Source organism: Diceros bicornis, chromosome X (assembly GCF_020826845.1).
Source record: "Diceros bicornis minor isolate mBicDic1 chromosome X, mDicBic1.mat.cur, whole genome shotgun sequence".
NCBI classification, from domain to species: Eukaryota; Metazoa; Chordata; class Mammalia; order Perissodactyla; family Rhinocerotidae; genus Diceros; species Diceros bicornis.
This window is the reverse complement of record NC_080781.1, coordinates 19,905,551-19,929,018: the sequence shown is the minus strand read 5'-3', so window position 1 is coordinate 19,929,018 and position 23,468 is coordinate 19,905,551. Positions and strand designations below refer to the sequence as shown.

Below are 23,468 nucleotides of genomic sequence, written 5' to 3'. Positions count from 1 at the left end.
AGCAGTGAGCTCTGGGGTCAGCTGTCCGTACCAGATACCATGGAAGGTGACTAGACTCACAACCTATTCTCCTGCCATCCTCAAAGGTACAGAGGTGAGCCACAGTGGAGTGTTAAGAGCCCAGAAACTAGAATTAGCCTGTTTGGGTTCAAAGTCTGATTCTACCTTTGCTAGCTAGCTGTGTGACTTTGGGTAAGTAATTTATTTGAGCTTCAGTTTCCTCATCTGTAAAATAAAGAACTCAAAGAGTTGCTGTGAGGATTAAATGAAAGAACACGCCTCACCTGCCTAACACAGTGCCTGGCACGTGGCATGCACTCCATAAACGTTAGTTATCACTGTTTTTACTAGTTGGATTCAACTGGACATTTCTTTTTTCGGAAAGATAGAGAATAACTGCCTATCTTTTGGCATCAGTGTCTAACTTGAACACTATATATCTTTGGACCTTGACATGGATTTTTATATTCTCCAAGAAATTACTACTGTAACACAATATGGTAATAAAACGGTGAACTTTATTGAGAACTTTCAACCATCGTAACTTGAGGAAGTATTTCTCAGTTCAGTTTATCGAAATACTTCAGTTTTCCAGCTGGATCTGGGATTATCTGTTAAAAAAACACAAATTATTCATTTTAAAAGCTGACATACATCATTAGTAGTCTGACATTAGTTGCCCATCTCTTGACTAGAGAAGATAAAGACTCTTTTTATGTACCAAATTATATCATATATATATATAAGAAAAACTGGATTTGTCCTACCTACTAATCTCTGCTATCCCAAAAGGCAAATCATTTGTTAATAAATTAACATCTGTACTCAAGCACCCAAAAATTTACTTACAGCTCTTCTCTCGGCCACCAGGCTTTCATGGCATCATCAGGTTTGATCTAATTAAATCGAACACATTATGAGAGCATGGCTACAGATGTTAATGTATTTTTAAAATCATCTGCTGATGAAATGTTGGCATGCCACAACAACCTGAAAAAGGGGCAGTGTGTTCAAATGGATTTTTTGGAGGTCCAGAATGTAACCTTTTAATCTCAAACTGCAAAGTAAAAAAAAAGACTCAAATACACCCTAAAGCATTACCTTCGATAACTATTTAGTGAATGAACAAATACTCTGAAAGGAAAAACGCTCCCTCCTAGGGTATCACAGCCTTAGAACCCTACTAGACTTTTTTTGAAATTTCCAATATAATTTGTCCTCCCACTAACTATGTTACTTGACAGTTATGAGTAAAGTACATCTATCCCTATATTAAAAAATAACCTACTGTAATCAGCTTACGATAGTTCTATAGGTGTTTTCTTCAGAATTTTTCTTTAGCATAAAAGTTCCCTAATTTTTCAGGCATCACTTCAAAGATTCTGTCTTTGCCAACTTATAATCTCTCTGCATTTAAATTCAATTCGCAAGTACTTATGGAATAATTACTATGTGCCAATAGTGTGCTGGGCAGTGGGGGATACAAGGAGAACTACCCAAGTCCCCGCCTGTGAGGCCAGACAAGCACGTGGGGAAGATGTACATGTACATAACTGTTTTCGACGCAATGAACAATACGATTCTGTGTGACATAGGCTGTGTGACTCAATGGAGGCTGAGATGGCATCAGGGAAGAACTCAGAGCGCAGGTGGCATTTAAGTTGATCTTGAAAGATGAGTGGAATTTAGAGAAAGGGACAGGTATGCCAGGCTATAGAAAGAAAGACCTGAGCAAAGGCACAAAGGTGTGAAAAAGCAGGGATTATTTTGGGGAAAAATAAGTTGTGATTTGGTGGGAGCACAGCATGCGTGCGTGGATCCTAGGGAAGATGACCTGGGAGAGCCCAGTGGGAATAAAGAATGCAAAGGCTTGAAGGCTGTGCCCAAGTATCTGGCCTTTGTCCTGTGAGTACTGGAGAGCCTCCAAAAGGTTCTCGTCTGGAGAAAACATGCATTGGAGAGGAGAGAAACTGAGGTCAGGGAGGCCTGTGCATATACAGGAGAGAATGGAGGGAGACGGAGAAGAAAAATTCACCTATCTTCAAAGAAACACCAGCACAAAACCTTTTTTGATCCTACATCCCCCCTCTCCAGCTACTTTCTTTCCTTCTCCCCTTCACAGCAATATTTCTGGAACTAGTTGTTCATACTCCATCTCTTTCTCCTCATTCTGCCCTCGCCCCCATCCTCAAACCACTCCACACTAGCTGCTGCCCTCACTGTGGTCACCAATGACTTCACACGGCTCAGTCAGTTCACTGTTCTCCACCTCTCCACACCACGGGACACTGGCATTCCTCTCCCAGTCCTTGTAGCCCACTCTAATCCTACCGCATGGAAGCCCTTTCTGTTCCTTGAACACGCTCAGCTGGTTCCTGCCTCAGGGCGTCTGTCTTTGCTGTTCTTTCTGCACTGCTCTATGCATGACTGGCTCCCTCTCTTCACTCACGTTCCAACTCAAATGTCATCTTAGAAGTCTTTCCTGACCACTTTATGCTCACCCCAGGCACTATCCCATCAACTCCCATCAACCTGTTTCTAAAAGCATTCATCACAATCTAGAATTAGAATGTAACTCTGAGGGCAGGGACCTTGGCTGTGGTGTTCACTGATAAATACCACCCGGCTATCCTAACAGTCTGAATAGTTGCCATATAGCTCGTGCTCAAAAAATGTCTGTTGAAAGAACGCCCATAGAAACAGGGAGTAGAATGGTGGCTGCCAGGGGCTGAGGGTGGGGGAGATTGGGAGATGCTGGTCACAGGGTACAAGCCTTCAGTTTTAAGATGAGTCAGTTCTGGGAATCTAATGTACAGCATGGTGACTGTGGTTAATAATACTGTTTTGTATACTTGAAACTTGCCAAAAGAGTAGATGTTAAGCCTTCTCACCACACACAAAAAGGTAACCATGTGAGGTGATGGATTTGTTAATTAATCTGATTGTGGTAATCATTTCACAGTGTATACATGTATCAAATCACTACATTGTACTCCTTAAATATATACAATTCTATTTGTCAATTAAAACTCAAGAAAGCTGGGAATAAAAAAAGAATGCCCAAACACAGTATGTGATAACACATGTGCATTTTGATGGAGGGAGAAGCTATGGTTTTCATCAGATTCTCAAAGGGGTTTGTGGCCCCCCAAAGTTAATCAAGTGGGTAGTCAACACGTTGTCTGAAACGTCTACTCCCCATCCTATAACACCCGTCGTGTTAATCTGTCCTTCTTGGGAGCCCTTGCTGATCTCCTAGCACGGGCCCTTGCCTGATGGTGATGCTATTCGTTCGTCACTGCTGGTACCACTCCAGCTCCCGGGGGGAAGTGCCCCTATCTTGAAGACCTATCCAGAAATGCTTTTTAAGGCTTCTCTCAGGTGATGCCTGCAGCTTCTGATTCATATTTCTATCTGTTAAGTCTCACAATCAGTAACTGTAAACTAACTTAATGACTAATTTATAATTTAAAGTACCTAGTGCTCAAAGTACTTTTAATGCCTAACTTCAAATCCCCTCTGAGATCCATCAGATCTATGTAGAGGTGAGTAAGTTTGTATTTTAACATTAACTTTGACCTGCAGAGGCAAAGCTGTTTTACAAATCTATCAAGTTACTTTATCTAATCTGAGTGAGGTTACAGTGAATTTCTACCTCTCATTGTCTATGGCTAATGGTACTTTTTTTTTGGTTTGCTAAGGGAGAAAGTCTTAGGAGTCTATATTTTTCTCTTATCCTAAGATAATGATATTTTCCTCCAATGCTCTAGTGTTTTTCATTTCCTACCCACAGTTTGTGTAAAACTCTTGATTTTTAGAAGATAAAAATGTTATTGAAAAAAGGTTTTTTTTAAAATAATTTTATTTATTTATTTTTCCCCCAAAGCCCCAGTAGATAGCTGTATGTCATAGCTGCACATCCTTCTAGTTGCTGTATGTGGGACGCGGCCTCAGCATGGCCAGAGAAGCGGTGCGTCGGTGTGCGCCCGGGATCCGAACCCGGGCCGCCAGTAGTGGAGCGCGCGCACTTAACCGCTAAGCCACGGGGCTGGCCCATGAAAAAAGCTTTAAGCAAGTTTCCAAATTGTATTTTGGCCAGAGACTACTTCAAGGATTGTCTAAAAGTTATACAGCCTCCCTAAATGAAAGAATGTACCTGTTTCAATCTTTTCTTCCTTCAAATGACAAGGAGAGAAGCATTAGCTTCAATGTTAATTAAGCCAGATTTTCTCAAAAGCTTTTTACTATACATATAAAGGTTTTGCTTCTGACTGTTCTCTTCGCTCACAATATAGGAAGAAATTCCATATGTGATCTCCAAGACCTCTGAATTTATTCTACCACGTCTACACTGTGCCCCTCCCCCTTTTTATCGGTATATTTCTCTGGATACTTGGCTTTAAAATACACAGCATTAAGGCCCATATTCGGCTTTCTCCAGTTTCAATTACTCTCCCTACAGTCCAAAAAACGCCTGTATGCTTATGATTTCTGCCTATCAATATTTACTTCATTTACAAAATCAAGACAGTTCCATTACAAGGAAAGACTATCCTAAGGTTAGCATTGTTTTTTTGGCCCCAGCTAGCCCCTTAACAGAGAAATCAATTGGACTTACTGTTTCACTACCAGGTTTCCAACCAGCAGGGCAGACTGAAAGGAAAAAAAATTGGCAAAAGACAGTTTAAAAACAGAGTTCAGTTCTCTTCAGCAACTCTTGTCTTTTCTTTTTCCAAATGAAACTGAAAATAGAGCCTATGTTAATGAGAACACTTCTAGGCCACTGAACACTTGACTTCTGTTAGTTTGTCTGCTCGCACCAAGGAATTTTAGTCACGGAGCTCACCAGCAGGCAGCTAATCTATTTTCATTTTTGCCAATTATATTTAGTTACATTTGCAATATAAGAAACCAAATCGAGTGTTCCTCTAATACAGTTGGAAAGTTTGGGAATCCGGTGAACTGAAAGGTCTGGGCACAGTAAAAATTCCTCTGAATATATGTAAACTTCCAGTAAGCTTATCAGCTGTTTCCTGCAGTATTTTGTACTGATGCCACAGTTTGCTGTTTATCAAAAGAGACTTGAAAATTATTCAGAAAGTAGGATTTCCCTTGATTTAGAACGCACCCTGACCCTGGCACTGAGTTACACTTTTGAAAGGATTATATAACGTATGTTGTATTTTAGCAAAATCTGACGTTTTCCATTTAGCTACTGCGAAAACTTGAAGTAAAAATATGAACTGATAGATTACTAGTGTGATACTGAATAACCTTGAGGATTACTGAATTACCCTGAGGAAAAAAGCTAAATCAAATATATGTAAACATGCAAATAAAATCTACATTACTAAATATTGCCAGATTGGCACATTGTAAGTTTACAGAAACATAATTTGAAAAATTGCGGCAGTAGAAACTTTTCTCTTTGAGCTTATCCAAAAGGACTATGCAAATAATGAATATTTTTGCATCTTATTCAGTAAGTAGAATATATTAGCAATATTTTGTTAAAAGCACTTTAAAAATAATTTGATCTGCTAAAAAGCTCTGCTAATAATTTGAAAACAATCAATCAGAAGACTTTGGCACCACCCAAATTACTAATTACTAAACCAAACTAATGATGCTGCTGTCTCTCAAACTAAAAAATCAAAAGGCTCTGAGGTTTAGAAGGAAAGTGTACCTTCTCCATGTTTGTCGGTGTACTGGAATGCTTGAACCAAACGTAGTGTCTCATCCACCGATCTACCCACAGGAAGGTCATTCAGAGTAATCTGTCTCAGGATTCCTTTGTCATCAATAATGAAGAGACCCCTGTAAAATACAAGAGTGGTAAAAGTGAGGCCATTTCATCTCACTTAAGACAAATATTAGTTAATGTGAATCCCTGGACCATCCATACAGAAGGAGGTTATACAGAACCAACAACACACTACCTACCTACTTGACTGGTACACACACGCACACACCCCGATATTCACATTTATCTACTGTATAGTTTGGGATTATCACTGTTAAATGGTAGCTTTAAAAAATTTGATTTTGGCTATGAGATGCACTGTAGTATAAACAGTTGAATCTTCATGCGTACTAGGTTTGGGATTTTATTGTACTGTAAACAAAATGATGAAACTACACAGCAATGCCTTTTTGCTGGGTGAAGGAGTGACCCATCTTTCTTATCCCTGGCTGTTTAGAATTCTTTTTTTTTAAATAATTTTATTTATTTATTTATTTTTCCCCCAAAGCTCCAGCAGATAGTTGTATGTCACTGCTGCACATCCTTCTAGTTGCTGTATGTGGGACGCGGCCTCAGCGTGGCCGGAGAAGCGGTGCATCGGTGCGCGCCAGGGATCCGAACCCGGGCCGCCAGCAGCGGAGCACGTGCACCTAACCGCTAAGCCACGGGGCCGGCCCTAGAATTCTTTGTATTTCCTTTTTCAATGGTGGTAAAAAAAAAAAGGTCACCAAATGTAAATGAAATACCTTTTCCTCTAAATCTCTCTGTGTGATTCACTTCTATGGCCTGAGGAATAATGAAGTAGTTTGACCTAAAGGATCTGCTATTGAGATAGGGGTGGCATTGCCAGAGTCAAAGGAGACTACAGGTAAACATTTTCAAAGGACTTTACTGTCTATTTATTTAAGTCAACATGGATTTCAACCCAATACTTATTTTGGATTAGAAAAAGATCCCACGTACTGGGGCTAATTGCTTGTGTTATTATAAATCATATAAATTTATAAATAAATTACTATAAATTATTATAAATAATGATGATACATTTTTAATAGAAATACATGGAATTTCACATCTATTACATGAAATCTTGTTTCATAATCATTAAACATTACCAAAGTGTTTCTGCTTATCTTAGAATACAGTTTTTGAATGAGCAACTTGAGTCTAAATCAACTAGGACTCACTCTCTTTGGACAAGGTCACCTTGGCCAAACTCGGGAAAAACTGTTAATTACTCTTCATCTGGGTACTCTTTCCTGTAGCTACTTTTACAGCTGAAGGTTCTTGTCAATGGTGAACAGATCTGTTCTGAAATTTTGAGCTTGCCTTTATAACATACATCATACCAACACACACCACACAAAAAGAAGTCTGCCTTTTCTTTGGTAGCAAATTCTAGCTTCTGTTTTCTGTTTTGATTTTGTAACTGCTTCTTTGGTAAACTTTGAGACGAAGACATTTGCCAGACTTGGTGTAACATGTATATAAGTCTCTTCCACAGAGAAGAGACAGGTCATTCTTACAAAAAAATCAGAAATTAAAATGGCAACAGACATCTCAAAAACAATCCCAGTAGCTAAAGGTAGCAGGGCTATGCTTTCAAATGTCTGCAGGAAAATGCCTTTCACTCTAGAATTCTGCACCCAGCCAAATTATTAATCAAGCATGAGAGCAGAATAAAACATTTTCAGACATGGAAGGCATCAAGCATTTTACCTTCTAGTGACCTTTTATTAGAAAGCTATGAGGATGTGCTTCACCAAAACAAAGGATTAAATAAAGAAGGCAGGCACGGGAGCCAGAAAATTGGGCATCTAACAGAGAAGGGAAGTCCCAGGATGCTGGTGCATAAGGTGCTAGGACCAAGGGCTATGTAGTAGACCTAGAGAGCAGTCAGCCTGATTTGAAACAGGAGGATGGAGGTTTCCAGAAAAAACAACTGACAGAGGAAAAATGCAGTACTTAGAAGGGTTACAGTTCAGCTGGGGAGTTTAGGAAGAATTAGTGATGGGTATACAGAAAACGAAGGGAATGAAAAAAGTGTACTTTATTAGCTACAAGAAAATAAAAAAGTTTACCAGAAGGGGAATGTAATTCTTACCACACTACACTTAAGAGCTTAACAGCGAACAATATTTATATAATATAAACACTGAATATTGACTTAATGCAAAATTGTGACATATTATACTGGGAAAATAAATTTGGGGATGGCATAAGAAAGATATAGTCTGGGGCCAGCCCGGTGGCGTAGTGGTTAAGTTCGTGTGCTCTGCTTCAGTGGCCTGGGGTTCATAGGTTCGGATCTCAGGCGTCGACCTATGCACCACTCATCAAGCCATGCTGTGGCGGCATCCCATATACAAAATAGAGGAAGATGGGCACAGATGTTAGCTCAGGGCTGCTCTTCCTCAGCAAAAAGAGGAAGACTGGCAATGGATGTTAGCGCAGGGCTGATCTTCCTCACCAAAAAAATAAATAAAAATAAAAATAAAAAAATAAAAGGACTTCTTTAAAAGAAAAAAAGAAAGATAAAGTTTTATTTACCATGATGAATAATGTCAAAATTGATAAATACAGGAAAAGTATAAGATCTTATTTAGGAATATGGAGATAAATAGTGAAAGCAGTAGCTAAAGAGTTGAGAGTAGCTGCCTGCAAGAAGCAGGGCTAGAGGTAGGGAGGGGACTGTTGCTTAAGACAATCTGACTTTTAAAACCTATGTGCATGTATTACTTTGATGAAAATAAAAAATAATTTAAAAAACAAACTACTGGTTAAAATCACATAAAATAGCTAATATTAGATAATTTTGCTTGGTTAACGTTCAAATAATTTCAAATTTTAAAACTGCCTCAATCTTTCTAGAGGCATATTTATTCTTTGGGAATTAACTTACTAACAAACTCTATGGAAGCAGAAAACATTAAAGACTTGGCAAATACAAAAAAAGAAAAACTACTGGTAGTGATACATGATACAATATGGATGAACCTTGACAACATTATGCTAAGTGAAAGGGGCTAGTCATAAAAGAGCACATATTGTAGGATTCCATTTATATGAAATGTCCAGAATAGGCAACTATAAAAACAAACTAGATTAGTGGTTGCCTCTAGGCCAGGGGAGGGGGATTGGGGGAAATGGGCAGTGACTGCTAATGGATATGGAATTTCTTTTTTTGAGTAATGAAAATGTTTTAAAATTGATTGTGGTGATGGTCCCAAAACTCTGTGAATATACTAAAAACCATTGAATTGTACGCTTTAAATGAGTGAGTTGTATGGTATGTAAATTATATCTCAATAAACCTGATATTAAAAAACCACAAGATTATAAAATACTGATACTTGCACATAAAACATTTTCAAAAGAAACTACTAGCACTGCAAAGCAAATCAACAATCATAACAAAATTAGTTCAAGTCTGGGCTCTGCAATTAACTAAATATATAACTTTGGCTAAGTTCATGGAACTCTACGAATTTGTTTATCTGTAAAATGACAGGGCTTGTCAAAGACCTCTAAATAATCTTCCATCTCTAACAGTCTGACACATAGTTTTAGTAGGGCACTCACCAATTATTTTACATAGTATCTACAACACTTCTGCAAATAGAGCAAACATTTCTTATCAAACCTTGTATCTTCTAACTCCATTTTAAGGAGGATTACAAATATATTTGGATTTGTCATAATGTAAAACTACTGAAAGGTACCTAAGAGTGTGGCCTGAGTCTTCCAGATATACGCCATAGTCCTTTGAGATCTGATGGGTCAAATCTGAAAGAAGTGGAATCCTTATTGGCCCAAGTCCTCCTTGTCTTCGAGGGGTATTAATCCTGTAACAAACAGAACATTTACCTTCAGAGTTAAGTAAATGGCAGATATCAAAACAGCACTCTTTCTCTGCATATGCATATAAATGAATGAACACACAATGTGTGTAATGTGTAAATATGGAGATACACATCACATTTTTAATATATAGACATACTATATTTTACTAATCTCTATTAACATTTCAATTGTTTCCATTTTTTTTTTACTTTTATAAACGCTGCTAGAAACATCTTTGTATTCTCAACTTTGTACACTTGTCTGATTAATTCCTAGAAGTGGAATTGATGGATCAAAGGATATGCACTATTATAAGCATAACCTTAGAATTGTGATCACAAGATAAAGCCTTGAGAGAGATACAGAATACAACTGGATGACATTTTTTTTTTTTGCTTGAGGAAGATTAGCCCTGAGCTAACATCTGTGCAAATTTTCCTCTATTTTGTATGTGGGTTGCCACCACAGCATGGCTGACGAGTGGTGTAGATCCATGCCTGGGACCCAAACCTGCAAACCTGGGCCACCAAAGCAGAGTGCGCCGAACTTAACCACTAACACCACAGGGCCGGCCCCAGAACTGGATGACATTTTAATATTCTGAGAGACGAAATGAAAAGTCCACCTGAAGCAGCGAAGGAAGTTAGTTATAATCTCAGATGCATCAGTCTTCAGATTTTAGTATTCTGTAACTGGAAACCTGGGGATGTGGGCTGGGGCCCTAATGGAAGGGTATACATAGCAGCTAGAAAACAAGGAAACACTGCTCCAGATGTCTGCAGCCTCAGTTTTGACATCCAAGTAGAAATCTCTGGTTGATATGAGACCTTCCAGCCGAGAATGTATCCCCAAAAATTCCTTGGGAAAGCAATCTCAAATTATTTAGGATGACATAACTTTTTCCTTAGTGGATTTGTGTTTTAATCCTACAAAGATTTAGAATTACTGTAGAAATGATGAAGCGGGCTGGCCCCGTGGCTTAGCAGTTAAGTGCACAAGCTCTGCTACTGGCGGCCCGGGTTCAGATCCCGGGCGTGCACCGATGCACCGCTTCTCCGGCCATGCTGAGGCCGCGTCCCACATACAGCAACTAGAAGGATGTGCAACTATGACATACAACTACCTACTGGGGCTTTGGGGAAAAAAAAAGGAGGAGGATTGGCAATAGATGTTAGCTCAGAGCCAGTCTTCCTCAGCAAAAAGAGGAGGATTAGCATGGATGTTAGCTCAGGGCTGATCTTCCTCAAAAAAAAAAAAAACAAATGATGAAGCAAATTCAACCCATAGTTTTAATATTTTTATATTAAGAAATAATCAGTACATATTTATATATTATTTATAATGTTTAAGAGACTGTGGCATATTAGAATAACAGATTCACTTTGTGATTCCATTCAAAATGTGTAATTTGAAATTTTATTCAGTTTATAAATAGCAAAGAAACTTTTTAAAAGGACTTAAGACACCTATTTATTTATTAAATTTGCAAGAATTACTTAAGTTCTTGAGGAGGTTTGTCTGAAAAGTGAGATACATAAAGGAAATCAAATAAAATATATAACTGCACCTTTTATAAAATAGTTACGAGAATGAGTTACTTAAGTGAATGTAAATTAAATTTAAATTGTAGTTCCTGAACCAACTAAAATTTTAGTTATATATATACATACATATGTATATATGTGCATGTATATAATTGTAAATGGAGAAAAACTTGTTTTGAATGTTAATGAATTGAATATTAAGTTTGATGAAAATAATAAGAATAATAAGTTTTCACATATTGAGGTATATGGGGAAGTCATTCTGGATTAAACCTGATTCTGCCTAAAACTTGTTTTTCCCACAGAAGCCTGAATTATGGCCTGTCAAACATGCACTGTACGTCTGCTTCAAACATTTTCCCAAAGCAAAGAACGCATTCTTTAAAGATAGGGATGAATGTTTCCCTTCAAATGCCAACACCAGTACTTCTTTGAAGATAAGCTTTTCTTCCCAGAAAACCAAGGTCAAGCTGACCAGCTGTGTACATGCTAAACCACAGCAAAACACCTCCTTGTGACTTTGAGAAAAAAATTGTATTCCTGTCATGCTTGATGTATGTTCTTTGTTCTGAAATGGTATATAACAACCATGCTGCAAACCACACTTCTCCGGAGGGCTTTCTTCCCTGGTGGAGACTGCTCTTCTGGGCTCGTCCTCAGCTTGGCTCAGATCAACATCACCTTATCTTTCTAATCTATAGATTGGTTATTGATTATTTGCATTGACAAGTTTTTTTTTTTTTTGAGGAAGATCAGCCCTGAGCTAACATCCATGCTAATCCTCCTCTTTTTTTTTTTTGCTGAGGAAGACTGGCTCTGAGCTAACATCTACTGCCAATCTTCCTCCTTTTTTTCCCCCAAAGCCCCAGTAGATAGTTGTATGTCATAGTTGCACATCCTTCTAGTTGCTGTACGTGGGACGCGACCTCAGCATGGCTGGAGAAGCGGTGTGTCGGTGTGCACCCGGGATCCGAACCCGGGCCGCCAGTAGTGGAGCACACGCACTTAACCACTAAGCCACGGGGCTGGCCCTGCATTGACAAGTTTTAAAACTAAAATAATTCTGAACAATTTTTATTGTGCATAAAATTTTGCGCACAAAAACTCCCATTGACATGCACATTTCAAATTTTGAAACATGTTGTCTAACTGCTGTCCAGAAATGCTGAACCAACTGTGTGTGTGAGAGTGCCATTTCTTCACACCTCTGTCAACACTGGATGAAATTTTTCAATATTTGAAATCTTGGCCAATCAGAGAAAAAATGGTATCTCTTGTCATTTTTTTTTTTTTTTCTTTTTTTTTTTGTGAGGAGATCAGCCCTGAGCTAACATCCGCCAATCCTCCTCCTTTTTTTTTGCTGAGGAAGACGGCCCTGGGCTAACATCGGTGCCTATCTTCCTCCACTTTATATGGGACGCCGCCACAGCATGGCCCACCAAGCAGTGCGTCAGTGCACGCCCGGGATCCGAACCAGCGAACCCCGGGCCGCCGCAGCGGAGCGCGCGCACCTAACCGCTTGCGCCACTGGGCCAGCCCTCTTGTCATTTTAATTTGCAAATTTTTTTTTTTTTGTGAGGAAGATCAGCCCCGAGCTAACATCCGTTGCCAATCCTCCTCTTTTTGCTGAGGAAGATTGGCCCTGGGCTAACATCTGTGGTCATCTTCCTCTACTTTATATGGGACGCCGCCACAGCATGGCTTGACAAGTGGCATGTCAGTCTGCGCCCGGGATCTGAACCTGTGAACCCCGAGTCGCTGAAGCGGAGCTCTTGAACTTAACTGCTGTGCCACCGGGCTGGCCCCTAATTTGCAATTCTTTGCAATTTATTAGGTGGAACATCTTTTCATGTTTAATAAATTTTCATATAATTATATAAAATTAAATTTTATAAATTAATTTAAAAAAATCATTGCTTCTTGAAAAGTAGTTACAAAAGCTATTTTGAATTTAATACCAGACAATTGTGTAACAGAGAAATGGTATTTTAAGGATTTTTTTCTCCAGATTATAGTCACCCAATTTATCATAATAATCATACAATTCAGTGGTTTTTTGCTATGGATATTACATCTTTTGCATTTAACTTTTTCTTTTCAAATTTTGAAATGTTCTATAAAATCTTTAAGCATTTTTACCATAACTTCATTGAACTAGCAGCTCTCAGATAAATCTATTCCTGAATTGTCTGATAAATAACTACATTCCTATCATGTTAAGAGTTGTCTGCCCATAATTTAAGGGTAATCCATTCTTTTCCCTACAAGTGTAAGTGTAAGATACTGACCAGGCCAAATGGGTAAACTGTGAATCGACAGAGCACGCTACCACTTCAGTGTTTATAGATCTGAATTCTTCAATTCTATCACCAAAGGCGATAATTTCAGTTGGACACACAAAAGTGCTGAAAGTTAAAAAAAAAAAAAATCAGTATTCTCAAAATACACACAGACCTGAAGTTTCAAATGACTTAGTTTTTACAAACACCTTTAGTATATAAAAATGTACATTAACAACAATTTTATCTTGAACCTTCTCGAGATGGAGTAGTCTAAAAGACTGTCATTTGATCAAATATCATTTAATAAAAAAAAGTATATTACAGAGTTCCCAATTACATGTCAATAAACTTTATTTTTATAACTTAACGGATCAATGGTCAACCAATGTTCCCTTCTCCCTCAGGGCAGCACCTCCCCCCGCTTTGTTAGCTTTTATTCAATAATACTTTATATAGTGCTTTACAGTTTTCAAAGGATCTATACAAAATTTACATCATTTCACTATTTGTTTTTTACATTCCTATACCAACCCTATGAGCTAGATGCATCTACCTCTATTTTGGAGATGAGAAAATGCTCCCCATCTCCCTCCCTTTCTTGATAAGGTCCTCTTCTACCTGTCCTCCCAGTCTTGTCAGAAGGGCATGTTAGAGAATATTACCTTAGGGTTGTGTTTTTCAAACTGTGGTAGGAACTCCTTAAGCCAATTTCCTGAGTTCCATCCAACATTTTAAAGAAGTGAAATAGAAAATATGAGACTACATTATATATAGTAAGGGTAAGTTATGAAACATTTTTATATATATACAAGTGCATATATATATGTGTGTGTTCAGGAGTGATATTAAAAATATTCAACAACCTTAACTCAAAGTTCTCTTTAGCTCTGGAGGTTTCTGAAAGGGACCAGATGGGAAAGGCAACTTGGGGAGGGTGCTGGGAAAGTGGCTATTTACCATACTATGGAAGTTTTTCAATATTTTAACGAGGATGGCTGTACTGGTGCATACAGACTGAATGCTACCCAATATGCATGTGTAAGTGTATTGAGTGGCAATGAAATATGTATTTCCTACTGTGTGTCATGGTCAAGAAAGTTAAAAAAATGTAGGCTTAGGGGACAAGTTCCTACCAGAGCCTAATATAGGCTTTTCAAATACTTCAGTTGTTAAAGTGGAGGACTGCCAAATGCAAGCATACAGTTCTAAGTGAGATTATGTCCCTGGAAGCCTGGGCTATGATATGTATTTTTAATATTTCCCAAAAGGTATGAACGGTCAGCCCCTGCTTTCCTTCCTATTATCCCAAGAAATGCTACCTAGAGACACATGTGCTCAACTTCTTAGTGAAGACAGAGAAATAGTTCTGGCAGGAAAGTGAAGGCTTATGTCTGCGACTTTCCTCCTTGCAGACTGTGGCAAATGCCCCAGGATTCTTCCTCCTCTAACCAGGGCCAGTCTGGCATTACATGGAAACAGAAAGAAGCTATCTTAGCTCCTTGCCCCAGAAGACCATTGCTAACACCATGTTCTAATTAGATATGTCTTATTCATTATGGAGTTTTAAATAACACTGGATAAACAGAGGATATGTATTGCTATGTTAGACTAATTTCAAAATTCAGGTTTACTGTCATATGTATTTAACATATGTGTTAACTTGGTTTCACAGCAACATGAATTTAGAAGGCCTATCATTTTTTATATATTAAAATTTCTACTTCTATTAGAAATTTTTATATTATACATTTTAGCTAGTCAAGCCACACACAGTACAAGTTATTAGAAAGAAGCAAGTTCTTACCAATTTAAACGATTATGTATTATGTGGATTCATGACTTGTTTTAGTCTCAATGTTCTAATTTTTATGAGAATTCTTCCTATTTGGATTAGAGTAGGGGTCAGCAAATTTTAGTCCACAGGCCAACTCCAGCCTATCTTATTTTTTGTAAATAAACTTTCAATGGAACACAACAATACTCACTCGTTTACGTATTGTCTATGACTTTTTTGTGTTACAGTGGCAAAGTTAAGTAGTCGCAATAGAGATCACCGTTAGAGTGAAATATTTACTAGCTGGCCCTGTACAGAAAAAGTTTGCTGACCCCTGGTCTAGAGACAACCTATAGAGATGAGCTTAAGTATATCCTCTCTGCAAATTTAAGTTTTATTTACATAGTTCTAGATTAGACCTAATAGAGAAATGACCTTAATACCCAGTGGCAAAGACAGAAAAATCTTGTGGTTACTTTCTGTAATCAAAAAAATATATTCAAATAGAAAAAGACAAAAGTTAGGATAATTCTCTTTTTGGTATCTTTTCACTTTCATGGAATTTGAAAAACACTCAAAATAAAATTAAATCCTTGATGTGACTAAAGCTGCAAGAGTATTTACTTTGAGTCAACTTTCTATCTACAAAAGCGTTCACTATCACAGAAGTAAACAGAAACCCCCCATAACTATATATTAGTAAGTATTATTCCTTAAGCATATGCAATATTTTCAGGAAAATGTTCAAATTGCAGGAAAGCAACAGATGCAGCAAAGAATAGTAAAACCAAAGTTAAACGGTATCACCAGAGAAAAGGTGATTAATTTTTAATAAATTTAATAATTATTATTATATTAAATTATTAATTTCCAGTTAATAGAGATACATTAAACAGATCTGTGGCATAAGTCTTGCTTTTAAATGCCTTCTAAAATATTATCAGTTCATTTTCTTGCCTTAGCAGATATAGCTTAATGAATATAATTGTAGCTTTTCTCTAATGATTACATTATGATAACACAATCATGTAGATATAAGTATAAAGTATTGGGACCATGGGTTATGATTCTGAAATATATGGTAGATGTTACCTTCTTGAAAAAATTCTTCATCTCAGCTTGCCTTTTAAGAACCAAGAGCTAAATAAAATAATTTCTAACTATTGATGTTCTTGAATAATGATTGATAATGACTGAGGTTTTACTAGCTGCTATGTACGTGTATTACTTACAAATCAAGTGGGTAGAAGAAAAAAACCAGGTATTTCCCATGATAATCAGTTAACTTGAGCTCCTTAAATTCTCCATTTATCACAGCTGTTCCTTCCCAATAAGGTGCTGGCTTGGAAACTAAGAAAGAAAAATATATGATGTTCTATAACGCTGAGGAAGTTAGTGGAACGACAGAAGGACATCTTTAGGAAGTCACTAAAAATAAAGGCTTCTAAACCTTTGACCTCTTTAGCAGGCTGGTGAAGCTTACGGACTTCTCAGAATAGTGTTATTGAATGCATAAAATAAAATATATAGAATTACAAAGGAAACCAATTATATTGAAATGCAATTATCTAAATACTAAAAAACAAATTGGTGCTATAGTAATACACGTGCCCTTCTATTAACACTTTAAAACTGCAAGATCTAGCAGTGATCTAATAACTACCCAAGATAGTGATGAGTGTAAATGATATTTCAGGATATCTGCAACAACCGTCATGTGGCATGAAAATATCTGTGATTCTACTGGTGACAGGTACAAGCAAGTACTGCTAAAGCTAATGCGGCTTGTTGCTGGTGTTCATAATGGAAGGAAATGCTAAATTTCAGTTGGAGGTTAGCGGAAATAAAGACTTTTTTTCTATTCATGCTCACAGACCCCCTATATCCCATCCCTGCACTAAACCCTACTAGATACTTCAATACAGCCCTTCCAAGTTAATCAACTTCCTACATTTCAAATCATTAGATTTTCTTTCTCAAATGGCAGTCTTCCAGATGTACTAATTTAAACGTTTGTCCAGTTTCTCACATACACATGGAGGACCTGCTGCAGAGGAGGTTACACTCAAGGAGTAGGAAATTTGCAAATACATCAAGCCAGAAGTATAAAATCCCGGACTACGGGATTATTTTCCTAGAGGCCTTTGAAATAGGAGACCCCCTTGAACAGGTTTCAAGTGACCTGATGGAAAGTGAATAGTTCCTGCACTCTCTTGTGAGGGCATGGTGTAATTCTAGCCAACACGCTTTGATAATAATGTACCTTGATCTTCTGTTAACACATTCAGATAGCACTTAAACTTTCAGAACCATTACATACATTGAAGTCAATACTTGCTTCCAAGTTTGACTAAGGTTCCTAGAAAGTAAGGGTTATAATTGCTAGTACTTATTGTATTTTGAATAACAGACAGCATTTTTGGTCACTCTGAAACCAGAGACAAACTTAAGATGAATTTCTCTGTGAAGTTAATATATAACATGTGATTACTTATCTTGGGCCAGCAGCCTACCTCATATAAATATTCTGATCTGATTAAGTAAAGGCCAGGAGGGCGAATTAGATAGCAGAAGGGTACTCAACTGTATATGCTTTACATATGTTATTTAAAATGCTACTCAAGTGTGAGGTTATAATTGTAATGATCTGTTACAATGATACTCCTTAATGATTTTAGCATATTGAGAAAAACAAATCTGAAAAATAAATTGATTTTGGAAATTTGGGGTTTTGATTTAAGAATTGCAGTGTTAGTTCAAAGAAAAAAAACTGTCATTAATTTATAGAGCAAAAAGAATGTAGTTACTTTGCTAAGATCTATAAGTGGAATACCCAAAGCAATCCCTTGCATCTATCAAAAAACAAAAATTGTCCTGAATATAAATCATATAATTAACCAAGATTCTGGCAAATGCAGAGCAGTATAAAGAATGTTTAAATCTCTTCTCTCCATAACCCCCATCAGTTTAACCACTGTTAACATTTTGACGTCTTCCAGTCTTTTTCAAACACACAAATTTTTTTTTTTTTTTTTTTTTTTTTTTAAAGATTTTATTTATTTCATTTTTTTCCCCCCAAAGCCCCAGTAGATAGTTGTATGTCACAGCTGCACATCCTTCTAGTTGCTGTATGTGGGACTCAGCCCCAGGATGGACAGAGAAGTGGTGCCTCGATGCGCAACCGGGATCCGAACCGGGGCCACCAGCATCGCAGCGCGCGCACTTAACCACCAAGCCACAGGGCTGGCCCTCAAACACACAAATTTTGATCCTTTGCACCCTTTTTAAAAAGGAAACAGTAAATCATTAGCAGTTTTTCACGTTACTAAAATTATTTGAAAGTATGGACTTAATGGCTCCATAATATTCCATTTTACCAATAAAAGTGCTCCTATCTTTAATTCTACATAAGCCTACATGTGACACAGAAATGTAGCAAATATCTAAAATTTGAAAAGGCTTGCTGGTAAAGGGAGATCTATAATTCCTACTTTTTGCTTCCATGAGCAGACTTGGATGGGATTTGTTTCTTATGGGAAATATACGTAATGCCAGTAAACATTTAATTGGCTAACATATTTCAAAATATCTTCCCAGGCAAGTAAAACCAACAGGACTTGGAAATACTATGATTTTAAAAGTGCAAGACTGGCTTTTTAAAAACAAAAGTCCAAAAGTAGTTAACTTTCAGTAGGAAAGAACAGCAAATGTGTAAGGAGGCAAAACAGTTTTGCTCACTTATCCCTCCCAATCCAACCTAAGTCATAACAACATCCCATTCAACACTGGGGAGTCCTAATAGTGAAGCATTACTTTTTTTGCTGAATATGGGCACATAACATGCTGTAACTGAACCACAAAAGCCAAATGCACATCTACAGAATGCCAAATGATCCACAGGAAAAGCAGGTTACTTAAAAGCAAGCAAAGGACAGTCGCTATCCTTGAGCCCCTCCCTGGCCACTTCTTTTTGGCTAATCTTAACACCCAGATGCAGCAGGCCATAACTTTCTCACTATCTACTTAATCTGACGTGTCCTTCCTGAAAGTGGCCATTAGCTGTGTACACTGGACAGAATGCAAATAATCAAAAACCAAACTGCCAAGACACAAATTTGCCACCAGGTTTATCATCAACTCAAATGCATTACTTCCAACCTCCTTTTTCCCGGTTTCCCTACAAAGAGCCTCCAAAATACACCCTGTAACAAGTTCTTCATTTCTGAGAAATACAAAGAATACCCATTAACTACCTATACAGATTTTTGGGGAGAGCTTTTAAAATCTTTACAAGATGGAAAAAAAAAAAAAAAAGAAAGAGAAAAAAGAAAGAAAAATGAAGCATTTGCCTTCCTCGGCATTTTGTTTAACCACTTTTCTGTTTAATCAAATTTCTATGAATCATTATTCAACTTATCAATGCATTCTTCCCTGAAACAGTACTTGAAAACGGACGTGATGTGCTGCAGGCACTCTGCAATGTTTGAGGAAGTGTTTGGATTTGCACAACATCCTCCTATGCTTTCAAGCCTGGGACGAGGGCCACCCTCTTTCCCTTATCTGTGGCTTTCGGGGTAACCACTACTTCTTTCAAAATCTGATTAGTGGAAACCATTTCTTTCTTTACAGCTGGAACCCCCCTCGATCTCCCCAACACCCAGGAGAGAGCCAGGACCGCTCAGGGACCTGAGGCAGCCCGGGTGCCGCCCCAGCGAGGCCCTCGGGTAGCCACCGTAACCAGGGTACACGTGTCACCAGGCCCTCCCCACCAGCAGCCTCCCTCTGCCACCGGTCACCCCCCGCCTTGGCGGGGCACCACCTACTCTTGGCTTTGCTGAGGTGCAGGGAGTGATCAGCGACCGAAACCCGGGACGCCTCCCCGGGGTATACTTGTCCACCCGCGTAGAAGTGGCACTCCTCTTCGCGGGTTCGGGGCCTCTCCTCCGCCTCCCAGCCCCGCTGCGCCCCAGCCGGCAGCAGGAACAGCAGCAGCGGCAGCAGCAGCAGCCTTCGGCTCCGGCCAGGAGCCAGAGTCCACGCGGCCGGCAGCAGCGGCGGCGCCTCCATGACCACGCGAGCGCAGACACACGTCTCTTGGCGCGAGCGCGACTTCTCCCGCCGCCAGGCAGCTACAACCGCGCGCTCGACGCCCGCGTGAGCCGGGGCGCGGCCTCGCGAGACCTGCTCCGCCCCCCACTCCCCCCGCCCTCCTGCCCCCCCACCTCGTCCCCAGCCTCCCCGCTCCCCCGCCCCCCGCTGCTCTCCTGCCTCGCCACGTGGGCGCCTGCCCCGCCTGTTCGCGCTCAGCCAGCGTTTGCGCCTGCGCCCTGGGACTTAGCCCAAGTCTGCGGAGGCCGCCGGGTGGCCTCCGCCGTGACTGGCCTCACGCGCTCCCGCCCTGTGCACTGTTTTAGACATCCTTCCACGCCCATCGCTTCTACAAAGCCTCACCGCCTCACCACCTCACGCCACCCGCCCCCCTCCTCCCCTCAAGTGAAACTAACCTAGCTGCCTTTGAACAGCTTGCATTTTATACTTCTAACAGTTACTCCTTTTTTTCCGTTAAGTGATCTGTGTGAACAGTGCCGCGACTCCCCCATCTAGTTGCAGCCCTTTTAAGTTCTGGGAACACTCGGAGAAGAAAGGTCTAACCGTTTACTCTCCTCCAGTAGGCAAGGACAAACAGGCAGTTTGGTGACTTAAGTCTATTTCAAAGGTGTCTATTTTCTTTTTAATCAAGACTTGAAAAGTTCCTAGGAAACCAGACTTTATCCCAGCACAGTGTTGTTCCATCTTCTCCCCATCACTCACCCATTTGCTAGGATGGCGGGTGAGAACTGGGGAGAGAGACACAACACACACCAGAAAGACAGGCGCCATCGGCAGCCTTTATGCCCCCCAAGATCCCTTCTATCTTCCTGTGAGCTCTTGTCATCTTTCTGAATCCCGCGGAAGCCTTCCTAACAGTTCGTCTTTTCTCTATTAGACTGTCAGCTCCCTGGGGTCAATATCCATGTGGAATTCATTTTTGTTTCCCAAGGCACCTGGCACACGGTGAGCATTTACTATTGTAAGTGCCTGATTTTGTAAAGAACAGCTAATGTTCCTGACAGCCTGTCTTAGTTTCAAGTTGCTTTCACATATTATTTCCTTACTCCTTGTGACAACCCTTTGAGGCAAATAGGAAACCTGCCCTTGCCAAATTCAGCCCTCACCCCAGTCCTGCCCGTTATAAGTTTTGTTTTCTGTTTCCTAACCTCAGTTTCCTGTGGGCAAAGGAGGAAAAATATGAAGCCACCTGCCTTTTGCCGGGGCAGAGGAGAGCATGTCCTTACCCATAACATTGTCTGGCAACTCTTCACTTTCGGGAAGCCCATAGATGGGAGTCCTTTGACGAGGTGGCTCTCGCTGCTCCCATTCTTCTCCTTCCCTGGCTTCCTGTTCCACGTAGAGGGGGAGTGGGGCCCGGGGGGCTCGGGACTGAGTCCCAGGGTTCCGGCTTAGGCCTATGCCCCGAGGTCGGCTTCTGTGATCCATGTTGACTGTTGGACAAAGAACCACGGAGCCTCAGTGAATTCTAGGCCCTAAGGTGGGCCTGTAAGTTTGGGAACTGGGAGGAGAAGCTCGGGGAGAGTGTTATTTCCCGACACCTCTGCTCTGGGCAGAGCTGAGGTGCCCCAGTTGGCAGCAGGGGCTGCCCACCAAGTGGGCCCCAGTGAACCTCCTGCCCACTGGAGAGAGTGGCCAGGTAGGCCAACCCCCAGGCACAAACTGTGTGCCCCTCAGTTCCACTGGAACCCCTTGGCAGCTGGCATTCTGGGTGTCAGTTGCTCTGAATCCTCCTAGCCAATGATATTTCCTGAGCGCTTGCCTCCTGCAGGCACACATTGTGCTGTCACAGTGGCAGTCACAAGGGAGCTGGAGGTGGGGGTCCTGTCCCCAGTGCACTGACCATCCAGCTGGAGTCAGCTGCCCATATAAATAATACAAAACCACCAGGCAGAGAGGAGTGATTCTGTACATAGGATGCACCTCAGAAACACCTGAGGAGCTTAAAAACATTCAAGTGTATGGACCAAGCCCCAGACACGATGATTTAAGAGGTCCTTGGTGGGAGGGAGTCCCACGCGTCTATGGTTTCACAAATGGCGTGTCTGGTTAAGACCCAGCACTGATGGAGGTTTAAGAGCACAGGTTACAGAGTCAGCTGTTTCTATGTTCCGGTCTGAGCTCTGCCACCTATTGGACTCGCGGCCTTAGGAAATTAATTTAACCTCTCTGAGCCTGAGTTTCATCTGTAGATGGGAGACATTAACACCTTCCCCATGTCGTGAAACTGAAATGATATGCGTTTCATGATATAAGTGTAAAACCTAACTTAGAATGTGGGCCAGACTTAGGGGCTCGCTTCTAACGCATATGACAGGAAGAATGCTTTGTGACTTCTGATGCTAGGTCACAAAAAGGGTAGTTTCCTCCTGTCTTGCATTTAGAGTACTCATTCTGAGGGAAGACTTTTTGTCCAAATTTTTTTTTAGATAAAATTCACAAAACATATAATTTATCATTTTAAAATGTATAATTCAGTGGTTGTTAGTATAGTCGCAGGATTGTGCTTTGTGCTCACTGCTATCTAATTCTAGAACATTTCCATCACCCCCAAAAAGAAACCTCGTGCCTGTTAGCAGTTAATTCCTCCCTTTCTCCTAGCCCCTGGCAATGACTAATCTACTCACTCTCTATAGATTTGCCTGTTCTGGATGTTTCATATAAATAAAATCATATAATATATGTCCTTTTGTGTCTGGCTTCTTTCACTTAAGTATAATTTTTTTTTTTTGGTGGGGAAGATCAGCCCTGAGCTAACATCCGATGCCAATCCTCCTCTTTTTTGCTGATGAAGATTGGCCCTGGGCTAACATCCATGCCCATCTTCCTCTACTTTATATGGGATGCCGCCACAGCATGGCTTGGCAAGCGGTACACCTGTCCGCGTCCGGGATCCGAACCTGTGAACGCTGGGCCGCCAAAGCTGAGTGTGTGCACTTAACTGCTGCACCACCGGGCTGGCCCCTTAAGTATAATGTTTTTAAAGTTCATCTGTGTTGTTGCATGTATTGGTACTTCATTCCTTTCTTTCTTTTTTTTGTTGGTGAGGAAGATTGGCCCGGAGCTAACATCCGTGCCCATCTCCCTCTATTTTGTATATGGGATGCTGCCACAGCATGGCTTGATGAGCAGTGTGTAGGTCTGCACCCGGGATCCAAACCTGCGAACTCTGG

At 40.1% G+C, this 23,468-nt stretch overlaps 1 protein-coding gene across 2 annotated transcripts; it reads right to left on the bottom strand.

Annotated features, from left to right (window-relative positions):
• Positions 1–498: 498 nt before the first annotated feature.
• On the bottom strand, positions 499–20,316 carry PRDX4 (peroxiredoxin 4). Of its 2 annotated transcripts, XM_058535577.1 has the most exons (8): positions 20,010–20,316; positions 16,419–16,536; positions 13,419–13,535; positions 9,466–9,588; positions 5,687–5,817; positions 4,619–4,653; positions 850–896; positions 499–611 (listed from the first exon to the last, which is right to left on the bottom strand). In XM_058535577.1, the coding sequence occupies exons 1-8, from the start codon at positions 20,251–20,253 to the stop codon at positions 608–610; spliced, it is 819 nt and encodes a 272-aa protein (XP_058391560.1). In that variant the 5' UTR covers positions 20,254–20,316; the 3' UTR covers positions 499–607. The 2 variants fall into 2 exon arrangements, with proteins under 2 accessions (XP_058391560.1, XP_058391559.1); XM_058535576.1 differs by lacking the exon at positions 850–896 and having other exon boundaries at positions 20,010–20,315.
• Positions 20,317–23,468: the final 3,152 nt, after the last annotated feature.

What these genes read in the sequence shown, in the direction of transcription:
- PRDX4 (XM_058535577.1), bottom strand. Translation starts at nt 20,253, where the DNA reads ATGGAGGCGCCGCCGCTGCTGCCGGCCGCGTGGACTCTGGCTCCTGGC. An exon ending in TTCTTCTACCCACTTGATTT is followed by an intron (nt 13,536 to 16,418) that starts GTAAGTAATACA and finishes TTTAACTTTCAG; the next exon opens with CACTTTTGTGTGTCCAACTG. An exon ending in GACTCAGGCCACACTCTTAG is followed by an intron (nt 5,818 to 9,465) that starts GTACCTTTCAGT and finishes TGTATTTTACAG; the next exon opens with GGGTCTCTTCATTATTGATG.